Source organism: Calypte anna, chromosome Z, assembly GCF_003957555.1.
Source record: "Calypte anna isolate BGI_N300 chromosome Z, bCalAnn1_v1.p, whole genome shotgun sequence".
Classification (NCBI taxonomy): domain Eukaryota; kingdom Metazoa; phylum Chordata; class Aves; order Apodiformes; family Trochilidae; genus Calypte; species Calypte anna.
Window position 1 is genome coordinate 42,524,869 of NC_044274.1, and position 22,002 is coordinate 42,546,870.

The 22,002-nt window shown below is 38.6% G+C and overlaps 1 protein-coding gene across 4 annotated transcripts in view; it reads left to right on the forward strand.

Moving 5' to 3' along the window:
• The window catches only part of TTC39B (tetratricopeptide repeat domain 39B), a 78,626-nt gene that overhangs the window by 18,236 nt on the left and 38,388 nt on the right, over positions 1 to 22,002 (forward strand). For 3 of the 4 annotated variants that reach the window (XM_030466735.1, XM_030466737.1, XM_030466738.1), the window contains exon 2: positions 2,932 to 2,966. In XM_030466735.1, coding sequence (XP_030322595.1) covers positions 2,932 to 2,966 — 35 coding nt within the window. Of the gene's footprint in view, positions 1 to 2,931; positions 2,967 to 11,622; positions 11,682 to 22,002 lie in introns of those variants that run through there. The other variant, XM_008496213.2, reaches the window with a different exon arrangement.

Sequence of the window (22,002 nt, forward strand, 5' to 3'; positions counted from 1 at the left end):
GATCAGTATGAATAGCGGAGAACAAAACTGAGTAGGAGCCAGGCAAAGGAGACCCTTAGATAGACAGAGTGCAAATCATCTCTGTGGAGAGGGACATGGGGGTCCTGATGGACAAGAAGTGCAGTGTGAGTGGAGTGGAGCAGAGCACTACTGCAGCAGGGATGAAGGCAGTGATGAATGGAATGCAGCTTGTGCCATCAAGGGCATGACTAGCAGAGATAAAGAAGTTATTACCCCACTCTACTCTTTGCTTCTCAGGCCACACCTGGAACATTGTGTTCAGTTCTGGTCTCTGCTATGTAAAAAAGGTGTGGGGATGGTTTAGAGAAGGGCCACAAAGATGATGAAAGGACTGGGAAGCCTCTTGTGTGAGGAAAGGCTGAGAAAGCTGGGTTTATTCTGCCTTGAGAAAAGGATGCAATCAATGAGAACAATCAGCCCTTAGAATAATATCCACAGGGAAGTGGAGGATTCCTCAACACTGGACGCTTGGGATTTGGCTGAAGAGGGTACTGCACTGTCTTGTCCAGGTGGCACTTTTGCCAAGAAAGGTTGGACCAGGTGATACCTTGAGAACCCTTCCAACATGGGATTCCATGGTTTTACGATATCTCTAGCTTCCTTCCTGTATGTAGCTGCTGTTCTCAGGTTCAGAAGAGCAGGCAAAAGGTTCACATCACATTTTTACATTTTGGTTTAAACTTGTGGTTGCTGCTGTTCTTTAGAAGTTTTTGACAGTTGAAAGTAGCTGGAGTTCTGCTTGGCTGGTTTGCTTCATAGGAAACATGGAGATGTGCTCAAAAAGCTGCCAGTGTGTTTTGTTAATTTTTAAAAAATTTATCCTCTGTGTCTAGATGTGGCTTGAGCTTCTGTTCAGAGAAGCACTTTTAATTAGGATAATTATGACTTCTATCAGTCTGCGGGGTGGCACATAGATACAGGGTTTCTATTCAGTATGCTTGTTCCTTTTGGTTTCTGTTCAGCTTTCTTTGCTCAGCTCTCTTCAGATCAGGCTTAATTTATTGGCTGCTTCTTAGTTAACTACTGTAGTCTTCACAGTAGCTCTTGTTCTACCTACTTTAGTATAATCAGGTGGTAAACTTATCTTGAAAGCAAGCATTTGGTAGTAACATTTCTTTAGATATGTTAATGTTACTCCTTGTCAGTGGTAGCTGCAGGCAATAAAGAACATGCAATCTCAGCACTGAAAACTGACTTGGTAGCATATTCTATCTGTGAAGGATGACAGAAGCCTTCAGCTTGTTTTTAGTTCTGAAAGGAGATTTCTTCTCAAATAAGTAACATTTTCTGGATGGTGGATCACAGTCACATAATACATTGCTTAATTTGTCCTGTGGCAAACAAAACAGTACTTAATGCGTCATTACAATGTCTGAATATTTGTCAATTGCATTTTTTTCTCAGAAATGCAAATTCAAATTTCATGAAGCATAGGTCTGTCTTCTGAAGTATTGTGAATGTTGGCTTCAGTCTCATCTTACCATGTTTAAGGCAAACACTTAGAACACTTATCCTCCATGTCATTGAGTGGACAGCCTTGAGACTGCAGTTGGTGTTTTAGCAAGGTACTTAAGTTGTTTCTTTTATTTTTGTGGGTTTTGGTCTGAAAACATTTTTTGACAGCTAGACGCAAGCACTGTATTTTTTGTTGTTAGTGGTTACATCAGAGATGAGAATGCTGTTTGGGATTTTATTAGTTTATTATGCCTTTACACAGCAAGTCAGTGTTATTGCTGGGATGCATTAAAAATTGGAACAATCTGTTCTATCGTGCTTCCAGTTCTGCTGATGGAAAGAGCAGAAAAGGTGATAAAAATAGGAAATGGTTTCTGTTTGAGCAGTGACTGAGTAAGGTAGCAATTTTTGGCATGGAAAAGAAATGATTTGAATGAGATAAGAGGTTTTAAAATTATGTCAAAGAAAGAGCAAGTAGGAATTGATTCTACACTATCTTTTAATTCAAAACTTAGGGACCTAAACAAAGTTAGTAGGAGCCAGGTTCAAGTAGAAATTATTGTTTCAAATGAAATGGGTGGCAGGCTTGTGCAATTCCTTACTAAGGTAATGAGAAGTATACATGGCATGAAGAGGAGACTGAATTGAAACTTGGAGCAGAGATCTCCTGAAAATCACTAGATAAACTAACCCCATTAAGGCCTAGAATTTTCTGATTTGCCAGAGGCTGGATATTGTGGAGTGGAGAGAAGGATGTAGGATGGAGGGATGCTTGACCTGTTCTCTCTGCTACATGCTTATACAAACCCATTTTGGAAACTGGATAGAGAAACAGATGACCCTTGAGCTGAACTGTTCTGACCATTTCTACTTCGCTTCCTTTATTTTAATTAGAGGCGTCAACCTAGGTGGAAATAGTTTTGAATCTATGTGTAGACATCTTCTGGATGTCTGTACCAAGCTGTTCATATAATGGCTCATGATGTGTGAGCTGGGTGTGTATGCACTCTGTCTTTAATGCATCCTAGACTTACTGCGTGTACTCTGGCCAACCTACTTATCAGCTCTATGCTTAGAACAATTAATATTTTGGTTTTTTCCTTAATATGTGGATATACAAGCCAGCTAGTGAATCTGGTGTACATCAGATGTGCTGTGCAGATCCTGGGGCATAGGTCTGTGGTACATGGAACTTTGGGAATCTGAAAAAGAAGAGCTCCTTAATTTCATTTATTTGTAGTCTTATGCAGTAGGCCCATAGGAAATGTATCTGTTTGGGTAATGGTTTGCACTGAAAGCATAACAAAAAGCCAGAAGACTGTGAATATTCTGATTATTACTGTATATTGCAGAATTAAGTGTTATCTAGTAATGGTAACTTTCCGCTCTGTTACAGAAAGAGTTCAGAAACACGTATATGTTTGATTGAAAGGTTTTTTTCTTTTTCTTTTGCAGGAAAATTTTGAAGATGCCTTTGAAAACATCCCTGTGTAAGTAGGTTTTTTAAAAAATGTGTATATTTTTATCAAAACTTATTACACAGCAATGAAATACTGCATACAAACCATTTCAGGGAAGCATCATTTTATAGGCACTGAGTACATGAGTGTTTTCCAGAACAGTTAAGATCGCCAGGAGTTGGGAAATGAAAGTGTAATTAGGTTGATAAATCTGATGAAGTATTTGTCAAAATAAATTTAAAAGAATTAAAGAATTAAAAGAATTATAAAAAGTTTCTAAATTTTTTTTTCTGTCAAAAAGAAGTTTAAAAAAAGGGAATTTAGTAATTTTAGTGATTTACTGACAGCTCTAGACATTTCTTCATGGTGGACAAAGCAATAGTGGGAAAACTGGGGATCACAGATTGTTCAGGACCATTTATGCAAGATTTTCAAATGGAAATTGCTGTACTTAATATGGTATGTTACACAGATGTTTTTCCCTAATGACGTGCAATGTAGTATTTTTTGGCATTGAATTCCATGCTGAAGCAACACCTTCCTTAAACTGTGATGGAGGCAGATGTTGCTGTTCATAAGTAGTTTCAGTGTTCAGGGGGTTTTTGGGTTGGTTTTTTTTTTTTTTTTTTTGCCATAAAGCACATTAGAAGGAGACTTTAGTGATATCCTCAGATTACTAAACACTTCTAGATGAAGGAGCAGTAGCTTTGAACTGAATTTACTTACCAAAGTTCCCATGGCTGTGGATTATATGATTTTATTTACTTATTTATTTTATTTATGGTATTGCCTTTGTATTATGGTTACTTTTCTTCCTTTGACTCCTAAAGCAATTGGTCTATGATCAGATAACTTCTTTCTTGCTCTTGCTTCTGTCAGAAGAGGAAAGAAAGTGACTGCAATATTTACTTTATGAGAGTATTTTTCAAACACTAATTCCTTCTGTGAGAATGTTGTTTTGTTGTTTCTACTGATATGTGAGCTGGGCATGAATGTTTATTACTGGCACGTAGAGCTTTGGTTTATTCTTCCTGAGGCTATCTTCTGTGCTCACAGAGACACAGCAGTGTAGAAGTTAGGCTGATGTTACTTTATTCTCAGCATCAGACTCTTCTTTCAAGTTTTGTGCACATATTTGAGGACTAATATTTTCATACTGACTTACAGTATGAATAAAGGCACTAGTAGTATTCAAAGAAAAAGTGTTTCTAGTTTTCTGTGTTTTTTTCTAAATTCCCTACTATCATTTCATCTTTTATCATCAATATAAGACAACAGAAATTGCAATGAAAATGGTTGCGATTCTTCCTTTTTGGAAGAGAAGTTTGGAGCTCCATTTCAGTGGATTTGATCTATATCTTGTCTAATTTGAATTTTCTGTTTGCAGTCAATTGGGAGAAAATTCTACAGATATAAACATGAACAGCACTGCTCCTCCAAGCTATTATGATTTGCACTATGAATGGGAAATGCTATTTGGAGTGGATCTGTGTCATGGAGGGCTATAAAAAGTTGTGATGTTTTTTTCAGACGATGTTACTGGCCTTGAAGTATTTTTCAGGTAGAGAATATATGTTGCCTTTGGTTAGTGAACTTTATAAAAGATCTGTAAATTCTTAGCCATCCTAGTTAGCAGGGAAGGAAATTTTTTACTGAGAAAGCTTTGCAAGATTCTCAAAAGCATTGATGACTCATATTGTCGTCATCTTATTATAATTATATGCTTTTAATAATGTCTACAGTAAGTTTTTAGTAGTTGGTATTTTTTTCTGGGATTGTTGGTGTGACCAATAGCTGTTAGAAGAGTGACTGCTGAACTGAGCTTTATTTTGTAGAGATTATTGTCTTACGAACTTACACCTTCCTGCACCAGATGACTCAAGCTTTCCCTGCATACGTCCTCATGACCTGATTACCTCTTCTTTCCCCCAGCTGCTCCTCCGCTCTGGCTAACAAGTTGTGCCAGTGAGGTTTAGATTGGGTATTAGGGAAAATTTTTCTACTGAAAGGTTTGCCAAGCTTTGGTACAGGCTGCCCAGGGAAGTGGTGGAGTCGTGGTTCCTGAAGGTATTTGAAAGACATGTAGATGTGTTGCTCAGGGTCATGGTTTAGTGGTGGACTTGGCAGTGCAAGGTGAAGGGTTGGACTTAATGATTTTAAAGGTCATTTCCAACCAGTACAATTCTGTGATTCTAAGTAGCTTGATTTTTCAGCAGACCAACAAAATGGAAAATGAAGTATTATACTGTGGCCTTTCCCTCAGTAAATATTCATTCAGGTATTTCTCCACTATCTAGATACTGATTTTAACTGACTCAAGTCAACTGCTTCTCTCTCAAATTTGGCTGATTGAAACTGGCCATTAGGTCAAGTATGAAGAACATGGGAACATGTGGGTGAGCAGTTGGTATAACTGTGTGCATGGTTCCCTTTGGAAATGCAATTTTTGGAGAAGTAGTTCAGTGTGAGTATTTGAGTACTAAGGGAAGAACTTTATCTGTGTTTAGACATCAGCTACTCTGCAGTTATGGAAATTTTATGGAAAAGTGCTAATTCTGTTTTATCTGCACTGGATTCTTCACTTGGTGTTAATTTCATAAAGCACAGTTACTTCTAAAAAGTGCCTAGGAATAAAACCATTGGACTTTTAATGATAGTCTTCAATCTTGCCTTTCCTGGAACATTCTGAATGTAGTTTTCCAATTATGCTGGTAATTTGCCAGAGGGGAAGCCTTTCCCTAGCATACTGATACCTTAGTTATTCTTGACCTTGTCCTGTCTAGATATTATGCTAAGTTTTTCTGTTAGGAATACAGTAGTAGAAATTTGGAAAGATTACTATATTGAAACAATGAACTACCAGATAGTCAACCTTTTGGGAAGCTGTATATTTGATGTTGCTGTTGATAATGTTAATTTTGAAATTTTCCTATGTATCAATGTTTCATCCTCTCTTTCAGATGAGAAAGTGGTATTGTTACAGCTCTGATTATATACCTGGCATTGGTTTGACTGGCTTATTGCAATTATACCCAATTGAATTTAACTGAAGTGGATTTTTTTTTTTTGATTTTTTTTTTTTTTTTTTTTTTTGATTTTTTTGCGATTTGTCTAGAAAGAGAGTCACTCTACTTAGGAGATCAGAGCTGCTTCAGGTTCTGTTGGATCAACTTGTTGGTTTAGAGAATTTACAAAGGGTGTGTGGGAACCGTGTATTCATAGTATTTTGTGCACCACTCTAATTCTTTGTGCAAAATATGTGAAGTAACAGTGTTCCACATATTGTTCCAGTTAATACTAGAAAATAGTTTTTCTAATCTTGGATTTCACTGGCTTTGTTACCTAAATATTACTAATAAACTGTAGATACCAGGTTCTGCAGGTTAGATGTTGAAAGAGCAATGCGTTATCTTAATAGGATAACATCCTTCTCTAAATCTCTAGTGCTGGCTGTCGTATCTGAGGACAGGTCCAGGAGGAAATCAGTCTTTGCTCCGATTGTCTAAATGGATTAGATTCTTATCCAAACTCTTTTGTGATCTTCTACTTGTGTTGGCTACTGTAGGTATACACAGCAGCTCCAGATTTTGTCCAAAGTACTTGCTTTGTGGAAAAGTGGAGGGACTGTTAAGTGAAGTTCTACCTGTAAATGCAGTTCTTAACTCACTGGTCTTAAAGCCAAGGAAAGGCTGCTACAGAAGCTTAGGCTGCCATTTTGCTTATAGCAAGCAGTAGGATTTCATGCAGTATCTTTTCTTTCAAAGAGAGTTACTGAGTTTTCAAAGTCCTGGCTTGGCGATAACTCTTGATATAGTATCTTCAACCTTACAAAGGAATAGGTGGGATATATGTGAAAGTACATTTTGTCATTACATGGTTGTGTAACTGGTTTCAGATTGGCCTATTCTATTGAAAAAGAACCTGAGTAATGGTACATAAATGGTTCTTCCTTCTTTTGAATTTGGAAATTCAAACCTGTGGAAAGAAGTTTTGTTGTGGTAAACTACTTTTTACCATCTATTTCCCCATGTTTCTATTGGAGTGTGTGCTTACTTTAAGTTTTGGGCAAATCTATTTCACTGCATAACTGTGTTAGCTGCCAAGCATCTACAGGTTCAAAACCATATACGGATGGAACAGATTTAGCTCTTGATAAAAATGCTTGGTAAAAAATTTAGTACTTGAATCTTAGCATGGAAAAACTTTAATTTCAATGTTGTTGAACAAGGTGATTATCAACTGCTTAAGACTTTTTTCCCCGACATATTTCTGCTACTTTAATTTTTGGGCACATTACTTAGAAGTACTTACAGTGGAACGGAGAGATCTGTGTAATCTGTTGCCAGAGTATGATTTTATAAACTATCTCTTCTTTGGTTTTACAAGATTAAGAGAGGCTTGAGTTCTGACAAATTTTAACCATTGCAATATTATGCCTAAAATGTACTGCTCTTGTTGCTGCTATTGTGATTTCTGTATGTATTTCTCAATTTGTTAGAAACTTGCATGAAATCTTAATTGTATTTGGATTTCCTCTTCTCGTTCTACTTACTGTTTCTTAAAATGTCACCTGTGTGTGACAGAAGTTACCATTATGCTTATGCCAATAAATAAGAATGTTCAGAGTTACTGTTCTATGTCAGCTGCCCAAGTACTGTGTGGATTGGATGATCTTAACAGGTCTTTTCCAACCTGAACAATTCTGTGAGTCCATGCGTAAAGAAGATGCTTTGTAGTTGCCTTTGGGAAGAAACATAGTAGTCTGTGTGGCTGCTGCAAGCAGCTCATATGCCAAGAAGTCTTCATATTGTGATGTTTGTCTAGGAATTTCTGACACCAGACCCCAAGTAATGGCTGCGGTGGAAAGATAGTGAGGTCTCAATTAAACACATTTGAAAGACGAAGTAGTGAAAAGGTGGGACATGGCGTTCTGCAGAAAGGCAAACAGTTTATTCTTTTTTATTAATGAGAGAATTAGTAGGATTTTCTCTATCAGTTTCAGCAGAAAGAGGCATATTTCATTGCTGTATTACCATTCCTCTTTTACTTTTCCTACCCGAAGCTGGATACTGTTAATCCTTGATCCTACCAAAGCAGCTCTGTGTGGAATTACTGGGGTGATAGATTAAGGGCCAGAAGTGTTTAAGGAAGTTAGAGCAGGTTATCCTTGTAATCTTAGAAGTGTAGTTAAGATTTCTGTTACACCTGCACATGTGTGTTCTGACAGTCACTTAAGATGAGCAGCTGAAGAAGTGGCCTTAAATTAAAATTTGAGTTCAGGGACCTGAAGACTTCTTAAGAACAGTTCATGTCTCTGTAAATTTGAACTCAGTTCATTCAGACATTGTTTGAAGATGGAGAGAAACAGCTGTGACAATTTAAGCAATCTGAAGTGTTATTTTCATATGTTTGGTCCCTAGGCCAAAGGGAAAAAAAGCCAATAAAAGTTTTTTAGTGGGTTTTTTTGGGATTTTTTTTTGTTTTGGTTTGGTTTGGTTTTTTGTTTTTTTGTTTGTTTTGGGGTTTTTTGTATTCACTAAATAACATTTACAAACTAAATAAATATAACACCGTAGCTACTTGATATTGTCAGTCTCAGGATTTGTAACAGCAGTAGTGAGACAGCAGCCTAATGTCACTGATACTTCTCTACTGCAAACTGTTCATGGCTTAGAAATTTTTCAAGTTTGAGGGGTTCTGGGTGGGCAATAATTATGTTATTCCTAACTCTTCTGTATTTATTGCAACTGCATCCTTTGCCTCTAGTGTAAGATTTCTATGTGTGTTTTTATTTGAGTAGAAGTCTTCAGGCCACATTGTGCAAGATTTAAAATTTGGATCTTCTGTTGACTTTGAAATGTGCAATTCCACCTGTGTGTATGGCTTCTTAGAAGACAAGGAGGGGGAAAAAGCAGGAGGTGAGGGAATAAAAAACCCCAAAACACTAAAAGAAACAGAGAAGGGACATTCTGCACAGAACCGGAAGCCTTCACTGAAATGCTGGTGCACAGGAAGATACCACAGACTGTTTTTGTGCAATACAGTGTTCACCTAAGAAGTTTGTCCTACTTGAGCTTAAATATTTGGGTTGCTGCTTGTGGCTTGCTCTTCCATGAAAAGTGAATTAATTCTGTGGCAGTAAACTCACATAATATTTTTGGGGTGGGGTTCCTGGAAAGTTGCGGAGCACATGAATTAGCATGTTGGAATCTCAGTTTTGTTCTGCACTGCATGATCTACTGTTTTCTTTCTTTATATTTATTCCAGAAAATTAATGGTTATCCTGTGCTTTAATAAAGATTGCATAATGCAGCTTCCAGTTGTGCAAATTAAGAATTGCCTTCTCTAAATAACTTCAGAGGCTGAAAGAGATACAGATTCTTAATGTTTTTGCCTGGTGGTACAATCTCCAAGTCATTAGTATTTTAGTTAAGAAAATGAAAAGGTGAGCTCTATCATAGATTTTTAAAAAAACAAAAAACTTGTAGGCTATAAATTGCTCACATACTGAGTAGGAGGATTGCTTTTACGGAAAAGGATTGAAAACCCAACTTGCCACTTTCTTTATTTTAAACTATCACACCAACAAAAAGTTCTTGGTCTTTAATAATGTCAGGTTTTTTGTTGGTTTGTTTGGGTTTTTTTTCTGTTTTATTTCCTTCCAGATGATTGAAAATTGTCAGAGCATTTTGGGAAAAATCTTGAGTGTGCATTAGTGGATTTTTCTTTAAGACAGCCCAGGGACTGAACATGTATTGATACTTACAGACAGAAAGCTTGCTTTTGTTAGTTTTGTGGAAATGTGCTCCTGACTTTCTCAGCTTCTACTGGGAAATACTTTCTGGGGCCTCAAGCGTTGATTGTCTGCAACTTACTCTGAGTTAAAGGCAGAACACTGTATTTCTTTTTGTGTGAACGGAGCTGATTTTTTATGACTGCTCAACCTTGATTCCAAGCTGATTTGTTTTATATGCAGTCAAGATGAGAAAAATCCTGGCATGTTGACTGTCCCTGCACCAAATAATGTTAATATGAGAAGTGAAAATACACATAAGCACTACTTCCAAGTCACATAGTGGAGAAATCTGGTATCTCTGATGTCCATGGTCTAACAATATCAGGCACAACTTCAGGGAAAAGGTGGAAACATCCTGATTTTAAAGGTGCTTTTGCCTGTAAAATACAGCTGTGCACTTCATCATTTTTCTTCAAAGCCTGTTTTACCTGATCATAGCCTTTGTTTCCTAAGGTGTTCTAGGAGATACTGTGCTACTCTTTCCTAGTAAGAAAGGTTGCATCCTTACTTGTATTTTTAGGAGTAAATTATTTAAATAGATTGGCCGGAAGTATTACTGCCTGTACCATCTAGCACCCACCTGAAATGCCTATATGCACTATAGTTTCCTGCACTGTTTTAAAAAAAGGCTTTCTTTGAGTCATTATTGTGAGTAAATCTCAGTTTATGGCAGTAAATGTAGCTACGAATAGGTGTAGTTAGCCCAGGAGCTAACAGCTTTAAAAAATACTTTTTGAACATATTGGTAGAGGACATAGTTTAATTTTCTGCTTCTTGGCTCCTGTATGCTCAGCGTTCCCATATATCTTCTGGAAAGAGTAGACCTAAGGGTGAAACTGTCTCTGTTGCAGCTGTTTTGATTCTGAGTCTTACATTCTAGTGCTGCTGTTGATACTCAGGACGGTAACTGTTTATGAGCTGCCTCTCTGTGCTAGCTAAAAATTTGGATTTCTGTGGAAAAAATGTCAAAGTTAATAAAAAAAAACGTAGATTTGTTTGACTTCTGTCAAATAATGAAAATCAAACATGAGTTAGCTACTTTTCTTCAGTGCTGCTTGCTAGCAACTCTTTTATTTATTTATTTATTTATTTATTTATTTTCCCCCCTGTAGTTGCATTAGTATACTTTTCCTTTTCTACATGACTTTAATTCTAGTGCCTTATTTTAATCAGGAAATGCAGAGAGAACTCCCTTTTAGCCCCTAAGTATAACTCACTTTGCATTCCTTATGTCTCCATTTTCTTCTTGCAGTTAGGAGTGATGGATTAGAATTAGGCTGCAGCACAGATTGGGAAAATCTCCCAGCATCCTCTTCCCGCAGAGACATCAGCTTCCAGCGTTTGACTGTAGCTGCTTCCACTCTTAACTGACATTTCTTTTGAATTCGGATATGGAGAGTGCCTATGATGCCAGCTACTGGCTGGTGAACTTTTATTCTTTTATTGCTATTGCTTGATAATTCAGTCATGAAACCCTATGGATACTGAGATATAAAACAATCAGCCTGTCTTTTTTTTTTTTTTTTTTTTGTGTGTGTGTATTTTTGGTTTTGGTTTTTGTGTGTGTGTGTGTGTGTACGGAAGAAAAAGAAGAGAGTGAAAGAAGCAGCACTTACTTTTCCATAAGGACTGTATTTACATACCCGAAGTAAACTGAATTAATCCTGTAAGTATACTATCACTGCCTACCAGTCCCTGTGGTAATTTATGGACTTTTATCTGTGAAAAATTACTTTGGCAGGTATGTTGAATGCTTGAACCACAAAAACTCTTTTAGCTGGATTTCCTTGAAGAGGAGGGAAAAGTTTTATATTCACAATGTGTCTATGAAATAATTGTTTTTCCTCTGCACTTAGCTGTGGTGAATGATGCTTTTAGAGAGCAGAAGCTTCCCTGCTGATGTCAGTGCTTAATCAGCTCTGATGCTGAAGGTTGTAGAACACTGCAAGGTGTGTATTTTAGGATGCCATTCTTTAAAATCGGGTAATTTAAGTATTAGATTTCTAGTTATTTTCTTCATATATAGAGCATGTCTTCTGATCTTGCTAGCTTTGCTGATTTAACCACTTGAGGTTATATAATTTTTTACTTAAATGATTTATTACATGGGATGCTGTTTTGTGCTTATTAAATGTTAAGTATGATACATTGTGCTTTTAGAGATTTTTATCAATGTAAGGTCCCTAACATGAGCTATAACTTCACTGTGCAATAAATTCCAGTAAATTGGTTTGAAGTTTAGGAAGTATCTTACTAGGATCGCACTGTCCTAATTGTCTGTTTGGATCTGAGCCAGTGTTTGTGTGACGCAGTGTTAGTCCCATAAACATCTGTCCTGATCTGGTGTCTGCTTGTTGCATGATTTATTTCTTGTTTTTTCCTTAGCAAGATAAGTTAAATTTTTATTTGCTTTACGTAAAACTGCCAGCAAACTGTCATTATGCTTGGTCCTTCAGGAGGATCTTTTTCAACCTACTTTCTAAATAAGACATGCTGACAAGACCTCCTTTCTAAGGGAGTGTTAAACTGATTTATTTATTTATTTTTCGTTATGAAGCTCTCTGTATCTGTATCTACATATTGTCTATGAGGTTTTGGTATTATTGCTCTCTGATACATTCAGGGGCTCATCTTTTTACATAGTATTGCCTATATTGACCTCAGCTGGATTACTCGATAAAAACTATTAGACTGGTTAGGGGCATTGAAACATAGTGAATCCTCAGTTCAAAGATCTTATGTTAAATTATAGATCTAAAAATACAGTTGAACTACCGGTTTCTATTAATAAATATAACAGGATCCTTTCATAGTGCTGTCCATTTCCACTAGTGTCCAGCAGAACAATAGGAAGCAGATTTCTCTCCTACAGGCAAACCATCACTGAGACTACTTTGCTTTTTCTTTTCTCTCTGTGAAACTATGGTTACTAATAAATACCTTTGATCTATTTGATAGCTTTGCTCACTGTCTTAGGATTACCTAGACTTTGCAATGCCATGTCAAATTCATGCTGGAGTAACTTGAAATGCTTGAACAGGACTATTTCATAGTCATTCTGGTGATTAGGTAAACTAGGTGCATATTCAGATCAATAAATAGAAACCCAGGTAGTTGTCATGTGTCTTGCTCCCACAATATGGCTGATTCATGATGGAAAATTTGCGTCTTTATTACCGTGCATGTGCAGTGCAGTTTGCTGTTTAATTTAAAGAACTCAGTGTCAGATTAAGCTGCTGATGTTCCTTTTCCCCCACAGGCTGTAGAAGCACCTGACTTAGAATAAATTGATTCTCGCCTTTCTGAGTCTGATTAATGATCAGTCCATAACTGAAAAGCTTGTCAAGGCTTATGTTTTTTTTTCTTTTTTTTGTTTCATGTTTGTTTTTGGTTTTGTGTTTGTTTGTTTTGTGGGGATTTTTGTGGGTTTTTTGAGGTGTTTTTTTTCCCCCTGTTTTTTGGAGGTGTTTGGTTTTTTTTTCTAGAAAAGAGACTAGAAATGTAGCCTGTCTGCTATTGTTTTTCAGGGAAGCAGACTGTGGTGTTGGCAAGGGTGAGTGCTGATCAGCCAGTGTGATGAATTCAGTGTGGGCACTATTTCCTGTGACACATGGAGACTCAAGCAGATAATTAACTTTGCCTTGTTTTTCTTCTGTTGTGCTTCCTCAGTTGCTTTGTTGCATCTGTAGAGTAGTAATAATATGTGAGGTTACAGCAATCAGTATTTTCTTGTGGTGTTCAGATGCTGCTTTGATTTAGGAAATTACACATTTTAAATACAAAAGACCATCAGCAAAGTGCCTTGATTATCATCACCTCTCCTTGCCCCCTCTGTTCTGGACACATTCCAAATGTTTGCAAGCAAAACCTTTTGATTGCTGTATTCCATCCCATTACTAGATCCTGTTGAAGTAGCAGTGTAATTGCTGGACTGCTTTTTAACTAGAACAAAGCCCAGTGCTCACCCTCAGAGCTGAATTTCACAAATAAGACTTGTGTATAACGTAAAGCAAAGAAATATTGTTGTCCTGACAGGTGGTGGTCCAACACTTAAATTAAGGTCATATTAGACTTTTAAGAAGCAACTTGTGTTTGATGTTTTTTTTTTTTAAATGCATTTCATGCATAAGACAATACTACAAGTACTTCTGCTGTAGGCAGTAATAATGCCTAAAATAAAACAGTTGTCTTATGTAGCTAAGTATGTATCTGTGAAGTTTATAAAAGCTAAAATTAGAACTTGCTTTACTAAAAATGGAAAGGGCACACACCCCTCTTAAAATGACATCAGCTTTCCTTCCCTGCCCCCCAGCTTCTGATCTGTGAAGAACAGATCTTTATCTGGCATCTGCCTCATTGTTAGGTAGTTAAGGTATAATGACAGATACAAATAAAATGTGCCTACAGTGAAATCTCAATTGACTATGAGAAACTGTCAATTTGAACTAACGACTGAAGTCATTCTCAGCTCATTTTCATGCATATAATTTTAATAACTGCTCATTTTGAGTGGAAGCCACTGCCTCATTTTTCTTACTCAGTTACCTCTTCCTTTCTTCCTGTCTGTGTTTTTCTAAGAGCTCCAGCTCCTTTTCTATAGGTGTTTGTATTGAAAATACAGTTTTTGATCCTTCCCCTTTATTTGATTGTACAGATGTGTAGTATTGGGTAGCTACGGTTTCTTCTTTTCTCTCTATACCAGCATTTCTTCTACAACTATAAGGGGGGGGAGAAGAAGGAATTCAGATTAGAAAAAGCCAGACAACCAAAACCAACAATAACACATGCACACCCCAATTTGGTGATATTAAATAAAAGGAAAATGCCTTACTGTGAGATTGGTTGGTCATGGAAAGGATAGTATAGGCATGCCCTTGGAATTGCAACAACAATCTCTGATAGAGATTTACAAATAACTGGCTAAATGCTAGTATCTGATAATCAGGTAGGTAGCACTGAAGAGGAAGGTGCAACCTCAGGGAGCTGATTTACCTCATAGCATAAGGATTTCATCCTCTGCTGTTACCAGTTCTGTGGCTGGATGGGTGTTTCCAAAACTCTGGTGAAAGCTGGTACCCATGGAGGGCAAAGTGCTGCTTGCCTGTGTCTGCCATATCATGTGATTTTTAAGTACAGGTGGGTAGGTAGTACTCCTGCAAAGCATTTCACTTTACCTGGTGAGATTTATGCTTTTGTTGCACCTTGGTGTCTGTGCAGGGTATTGATAAAAGCATGGTAAATAACATTGTCCCTAGGGTAATGATCCAGACTGGATTTTGGCATGTCAATAAGCAGAAAAGTGAAGTATTACTGTTGGCTGATATGAGTGATAGAGGAAAGGAATAAGATGAAAAATATTTTTCTTCTCAAATATTTAACTTAGTGGTGAGAAGTACTGTGTTATTAAAATATGAAGAAAATAATTTGCAGAGACATTTCTAGATAGCAAAACTAGTGGCTGAGTTTTCTGGATCCTTGCTCAGTTACAATAGAAACACATGGATGAATGCTGGTGTTAATATAAAAACAGTTCCTATTGGAAACTGACATCTTTGCAGTTGCTATCTGCATATATAAAAAGAGAGCCAAAGGCAGCCCTAAATAGATTTATCAAGGACATAAGCATTCAGAAATGTCATGGGTTAGTGCAGTGGTGTTTTGGAAGCAGGGAGGGGTGGCTCTTGTGACAAGCTGCTGGAAACTCCCCTGATGCAGTCCGTGCCCCATCTCTGCCGAAGGCTGAGTGGATGTGGGAAGCTGGATGTGCCCTTGCTAGTAACATAGTCAAGAAAGGGAAAATTAAACTGCAAAAATATAAGAAAAATACTCGCAGAACAGAGGATGAAGTGAGAGAGAAATGCCAGAGAAAAGACACTAAGGTCAGTGAAGAGGAAGGGGCAAAGTTGCCTGAGTAGAGATTTCCCCGCAGCCCATGGTGAGGTGGCAGCTGTGCCCCTGCAGCTGATGGGGGAGCACGGTGGAGCAGTCCCTGAAGAAGCACGGAGGGGTAAATGTGGATTTGTGGCCCTTGAAGTTTCACAGGTGGGCAGATGTGAAGGAGGAGCCTGTGTAGGACTGCAGAGAGGGGCAGATGTGGATCTGCAGCCATGGAGGACCCCGTGCCAGAGGAGGTGACTGCTCCTGAAGCAGCCGTGACCCTGTGTGCAGCCCAGGCTGGAGCAGTCTGTGCCTGAGGGACTGCACCTGTGGGAGGGACTCATGTCGGAGGGGTTCCTGAAGGACTCTCCCGTGAGAGGGACCCCATGTTGTAGCAGGGGAAGAATGTGAGGAGTCCTCTGGCTGAGGAGGAAAAAGCAACAGATAAAACAGATGTGGGCAACTGACCCTAAACCCACTCCTTATGCCCCTGTGCTCTGAGGGGGAGGCAGCAGTGAAGCAATTTGAGTATGGGAAGAAGGGAGGGCATGTTTTCTATTTCTCCTTGTAGATCAAATTATTTCCTTTTGTTCCCAAGTTGAGTTTGGTTTTTTTGCCTGTGAAGTTGGGGAATGAAAATCTCCCTGCCTTTGTCTTGATTAACCAGTCGTTAGGTGGATTTTCTCTTCCCTGTACCCTGCTGGGGGCAGGAAGTGAGTGATCAGCAGCCTGGTTGGAGCCAGGTGGGCCTATACCAAGAGAGGAGATCAGGTTTCCTGGAAATGTTTCACAGAGATAGAAGACCACAATCTATTTGGAGAAACATCAAATAGATCCTAAGAATCATAATTCAGTGATGTTTCCTTAAACAGGTAGGGGTAGAGCTGGTTTTTAGCTGTCACCCATGGACAGAGACACTACTTAGCTTTTTCTGCTTCAGTTGTAGCTGAAGATACTGACAGCATACAGAGGCAAGGTGTTGAATCGAGAAACGACAAGTACTGTTTCTTATATTGTTTTGTTTTATAGGGCTAGGCAGGAAGAAAGTGTCTCTGTCATACTAAAGAGTGATTTTGCTTCTTCTTGAGAGAGGAAGAATAGTAGACCACTGCAGGACTTCCAGTGTTTCAGTAGAATATGGCAGGCAAGGATTAGGAGCAATAGCACAAAGTGTCTGGATCATGTGTTTAACAAATGGTTGGTGATGTGGTGGTGGCAGTCTTAAAACGTTGTGGATCTTTGCTAAATGGTAAGACCAGCCAAAAAGCCATTGAGTATGTTTTGGCACGTAAAGCCATGCAAGACTTGAACATGAAATGATGACTTAATGATACTTCTGTGAGCTCTAACCTATGACCTTTGATATTGTAGTTTCAGTACAGCTTCTGATCTTGTCTCGGAGGAAGTCTTCCAGGTAGACAGTGGGTTCCAGCCTCCCAGACTCTGTTGAAGGCTTTTATTTATGCTAAGCATGCATGGCAGTACACATCAGCATATTGCTCATTGCCATGTATGTGGAAGAAGCATGATGTGCCTGCACAGTAATCTCCTCAGCAAGACACAGAGGGGAAGAAGAATCCTGTCAGCTAAAAAGCATTAGAATAACCACTGTTCTTGGACATTACAAAGGATCAATATACTTAAAGCACAATGGTGTCCAAAAATACCCTGAGCCTCCCAAGACAAGAAAATGAAGCTATTGAATATATTCTGGTGAGGATCAGCTGCTATTTGCTGTTAAGAAGTAGTGTCCTGGCTATTTAAAAGGCATGACAAGATAGTTACTCTTTTCAGCATGGTAGAACATAAGTAGTTAAACATTGAGTTTTTAATTGAAGATATTCACTATTACTAAGGAGAAGACCTACCTCAGCATATACTGAAATGTTCTGAGTAGCAACAGTATCAGATTTTGGCAGTGTATTAAGACCCTTTGACTTACTCTTTTCCTGCAGGGGACAACAGCTGCCTAAGAAAATACATTTTGATGTTGTTTTATCATAAATAACTTGACAGTTAATGATGCCTGCATATATGTTACTCCAGAAGAATGCTGCAGAGGGTAATTTCTTGCTGCCCTACCTCTTGATGCTGACACCTAAAATGGTTTTCATTTGAGTTTAAGCATACAAATGTCTAAAAACTGCTTCTTCTCATGAAACATGACTAGTTTGCTGTAGTATTTATTTAATAGTGTTCTGTTAGATTTAATGCGTCTCATTTTCTTGATCCCTATAATCAAAATAGCATCCTCCCTCTAACAATTTGTGGAAGACTTTCTTTCACTGCTTTTGTGTTGGATGTGCATGTTACTGTGGGTATCCTGACACTTAATTGCTGTTGCTAGTTTCACATTATTTTTTTCCATTCTAGTTTTGCTTTGCTTCCACTAATGACTTCAAGTATTTATAGCAACTGTAGCCCAGCGTCACTTTATTCTAGAGCTGTACAAAACCAAGTTGCTGGCAATTAAATGTTGTTTATCAGATGTGGGTGATTGTTTTGACCATGTTGAAAAAGAGCCAGCAAGTTATTTCAGAAGTTCAAAAGCTCAGTTCTGCAATCCCAATTCATACAGATTACTGCTCGATGTGTAAGTCCAGATAATAATAAAGCGATGTGGACCTCAGTCCTAAATATATAATTTAAATTGTGGAAAATATAGTTAGATTAAAGGTAGACTTTTCCACAATTCTCCTGTTTCTAGCTTCTGAATCCCCTTTCAAGAGGTGAGTTGACAGGTCATTTCATCAGGGATGATTGTTAAAGGCTGACTACATCTCCTGCATATGTGGAGACAGTGACATATACCAAGTTTTGACTTTAGCTATATAGTTACTCTTATGCTGAGCCCTGATGTTGGAAGAAAGATGTTATTGCTTAACTCATCACATGTTTAAATAACTTTATTTTGAATACCAGAACAGTGCCTCTTTCGTTTGTGTTAGTAGTTATGCTTCCCTTTTAATTAATCTGTAGGGAAAAAAAGAAAAGCATCTTAATAAGCTGTGAATTGCTAATGCTCTTGATTTGTATACATCCTGAGCATTGTCATCCTAGCAATGAATATTCCAGTACCTCTCAGGGCTTTCAAGTCAGTATTTTTATTCTTTGTTTCTGTCACAGTTCTAACTAGCTAATTAGCAGAACCTACTTAAACCAGTTATATTGCAGTTATAGTCCATATGTACATTTTATTCTCACTGTATTGGAACACCTTCACGTGTAGTTCAGCACCAAACACAATATACATAAGGTGTTGCTGGAATTTGTAACATTTATTCTTTTTTTCATTTAAAAAAGTTAGAAATTGTAGTGAGAAGGTACCTTTTCCCAGCACACAGTATTTTTTTTTAAGTTTTCCTTAAAGTACTGTAGACAGCAATACAGTGGTGTTTTACTCTCCTGATGTGACGTTGTTAACTTTGTGGAACACCCAGTATAGCTTATTTTTCTTTTCCTTTTTATTTAGATAGAAGTGAACTGCATTCACTGGGTATAAAAACCATAATCATTTCACTGAAGTAGTGTTAATTCAGTCTGCTCTAGGATAAATTAAAGCATATGCTCATCTGAGGTGGTAAAACATAATAAGGTTCTGTCAATTCCAGGAAACTGTATGTGGAGGTAGGGAAAAAAAATGAGATCTCCAAAATAATTCTGGGACAGAGAGAACATGAGTAAGAAAAAGGGTGTGAGTCAGCACTGCTCACTGAACTGTTCATCAGCCTGCTGCCTTGCTGTAGACATTGGTGTGTGATGTTTTGGGAGAAGAGGAGGAAATACGCTTTTTCTGAGCCTCTGCATAGAAATATGCCTTGTCTGCCAGTGAAGACAGCCAAGTTGCTGCTGAGACAGTATGCTTATTTCTTCTGACTTTTTTGCTATCTAGTTATGAATTGGAGTTGGAGTGATTCCTTCTGGTTATGTTCCTCTGCTGTAGGATGTAGGAAAACAGTAGAAAATATATGTGAAGAGTAACTAAACAGGGATGAGACTCTCATTCCTAGAGTTTGTGATTTACTTTCCAGAAAGAAAGAGTCTGAGAAAACTGGCTTCCTAAGTTTTATGTCTGAAGTGGCAGAGTAATTTTATAAGTTAATTTTTAATGAAGAACAGTAAATATATTGATGTAAGAACTACTTTTTGTATGATCCACAGGCTTTGCTCACACATAAAGGCAGCAGAGTGGGGACTAGTCTGTAACACAGGAAAGGAACATGACAATTGTAGAATCATAGAATGTTCTGGGTTGGAAGGGACCTTAAAGGTCATCTAGGTCCAGCCCCCCTGCCATGAGCACCTCCCACTAGACCGGGTTGCTCAGAGCCCTGTCCAGCCTGGTCTTAAAAACTTCCAGAGATGAGGCTTCCACCACCTCCCTGGACAGCCTGTTCAGTGTTCACTACTTTCATGTTGAAGATCTTTTTCCTAACGTGTAACCTGAATCTACCTAACTCTTGTTTTAACCCATTCTCCCCAGTCCTACCACTACATGAGATGCTAGTGTTCCTCATGAGCTTTCTTGTAGGCCTGCCCCTTAAGATACTGGAAAGACCACAATAAAGTCTCCTTGGAGTCTTCTCTTCTCAAGACTGAATAATCCTAGTGCTGTCAGTCTGTCTTCATAGGAGAGGTGCTCCAGTCCTCTGATTATCCTTGTGGCCTTTCTCTGGACACACTCCAGCACCTCCAAATCTTACAGAGTCTTCAGAACTGGACACAATACTCTGTGTGGGCTATCATGAAAATGGAGAAAAGGGGGAGAATCACCTCCCTTTGACTCGCTGGCTGTGCTCCTTTTGATGCAGCTGAGGATACAATTGGCTTTCTGGGCTGCAAGTTTGCACTAATGTGTCATGTTGTTTCCTCCACCAGTATCTTTTCCTCAGGGCTGCTCTCAAGCCACTCGCTGCTCAGCCTGTATTGGTGCTCAGGATTGCTCCAGCTGAGATGCAGGACCTTGCACTTGGGTCTTGTTGAACTTCGTGAGGTTGGCATGGGCACACCTCTCCAGCCTGTCAAGGGAGGGATCCCTTCCTCCAGTGTGTCAGCCACACTGCACAGCTTCATGTTGCCAGCAGGCTTGCTGAGGGTGCACTTACTGGCACTGTCAGTGTTGCTGATGAAGATGTTAAACAAGACTGAACCTTGAGGGACTCCACTTGTCACTGCCCTCCCCTTGGACATGGACCCATTGACAGCCACTCTTTGGATGTAGCCGTCAAGCCAGTTGTTTATCCACCAAGTTGTCCATCGAGTGTGCTGGAAAAGGTCTGCCTCTTGCCCATTTAATAGCAAAAGGTAGCTTTGACAGGACGCAAGGGCTCTGCTGTTTTAAGGAGCCTTGTTTATGGACTCGTTTTACAAATATTGATACATACCCTGGTGATGCTGGAGTTGGTATGGTGGCTGTTTGGGACCCTGATGGCTGGTGGTCCTCTCTTGTAACAGCTAAAAAGCTAGTGTGTCTGTGGCTATGTCACAGAAAATAAAGATTGGGTTTTTCTTTCAAACTGCTTTCTAGCAGTTGCTGACTTCAGGGTAGGAAGGGTGCAGATTTCCAGCAGAGAGATACATATTTTCTCTATCTTTTTGCTGAGCTTGAGGCCTACTGGAGCAGTGGAAGTAGGACACTGTCCTCGATTCTTGCATTCAGAAAAAATTGTAACAGTGATAGAGCACTTTAATACTTTATTACATGAAGTGGTAAGAAACTTTCTTACTCTTTCTAGGTTGAACAAAATTTTTTTTACAACCAAGGGAATGAAGTAGTGATCAGTTTTTAAATTGCATAGTGATGAAAGATCCACTTTATCTCAGATTCTTTTATGAACTATAGGGTTATACATGTCTCACTCACAGTTCTTTTCTCTCTCTAACTTCAGATGACCATTTGTAGTTCCTCTGCATCCCGCATAGCAGGTCGTCTCCTTGTGTTGAGTTTTTATGTTTCAGTAGTTCAGAGTGCTAGGCCCACCCAAAAGTCATGAAACATGCCCTGAGAGGAGGGGACCAGAAGGCCCATCTGTCCTCTGCAATCTTGAGGCTTTTGTTGGTTTCTCCCCTCCCAATCTGGCCACTGAGATTTGTACCAAAAGATACCTACAGTAGGGCATTTCTTCAGTGCTGGTGACACAGTAGTTGTGGTGCACAAGTATGAGAGTAAAAACTCATTCTTGCCAACTAGTAGATCCTAACTTTGATTATGGGATATTGTTTTTTAAGGCAATCACTGTAAAATTGGCATTTAACAAAGGAAAGCTCCGCCTTTCTTTTCTTACTTGAGAAATTATTTGAAAGCAAGTAGCTGTTTTTCCTAGTGGGAAAGGCAGAGCAAGAAACAGGCACGTTTCCTAAAAAGCAAACGTGGAATGAGGATGCAGATGTATG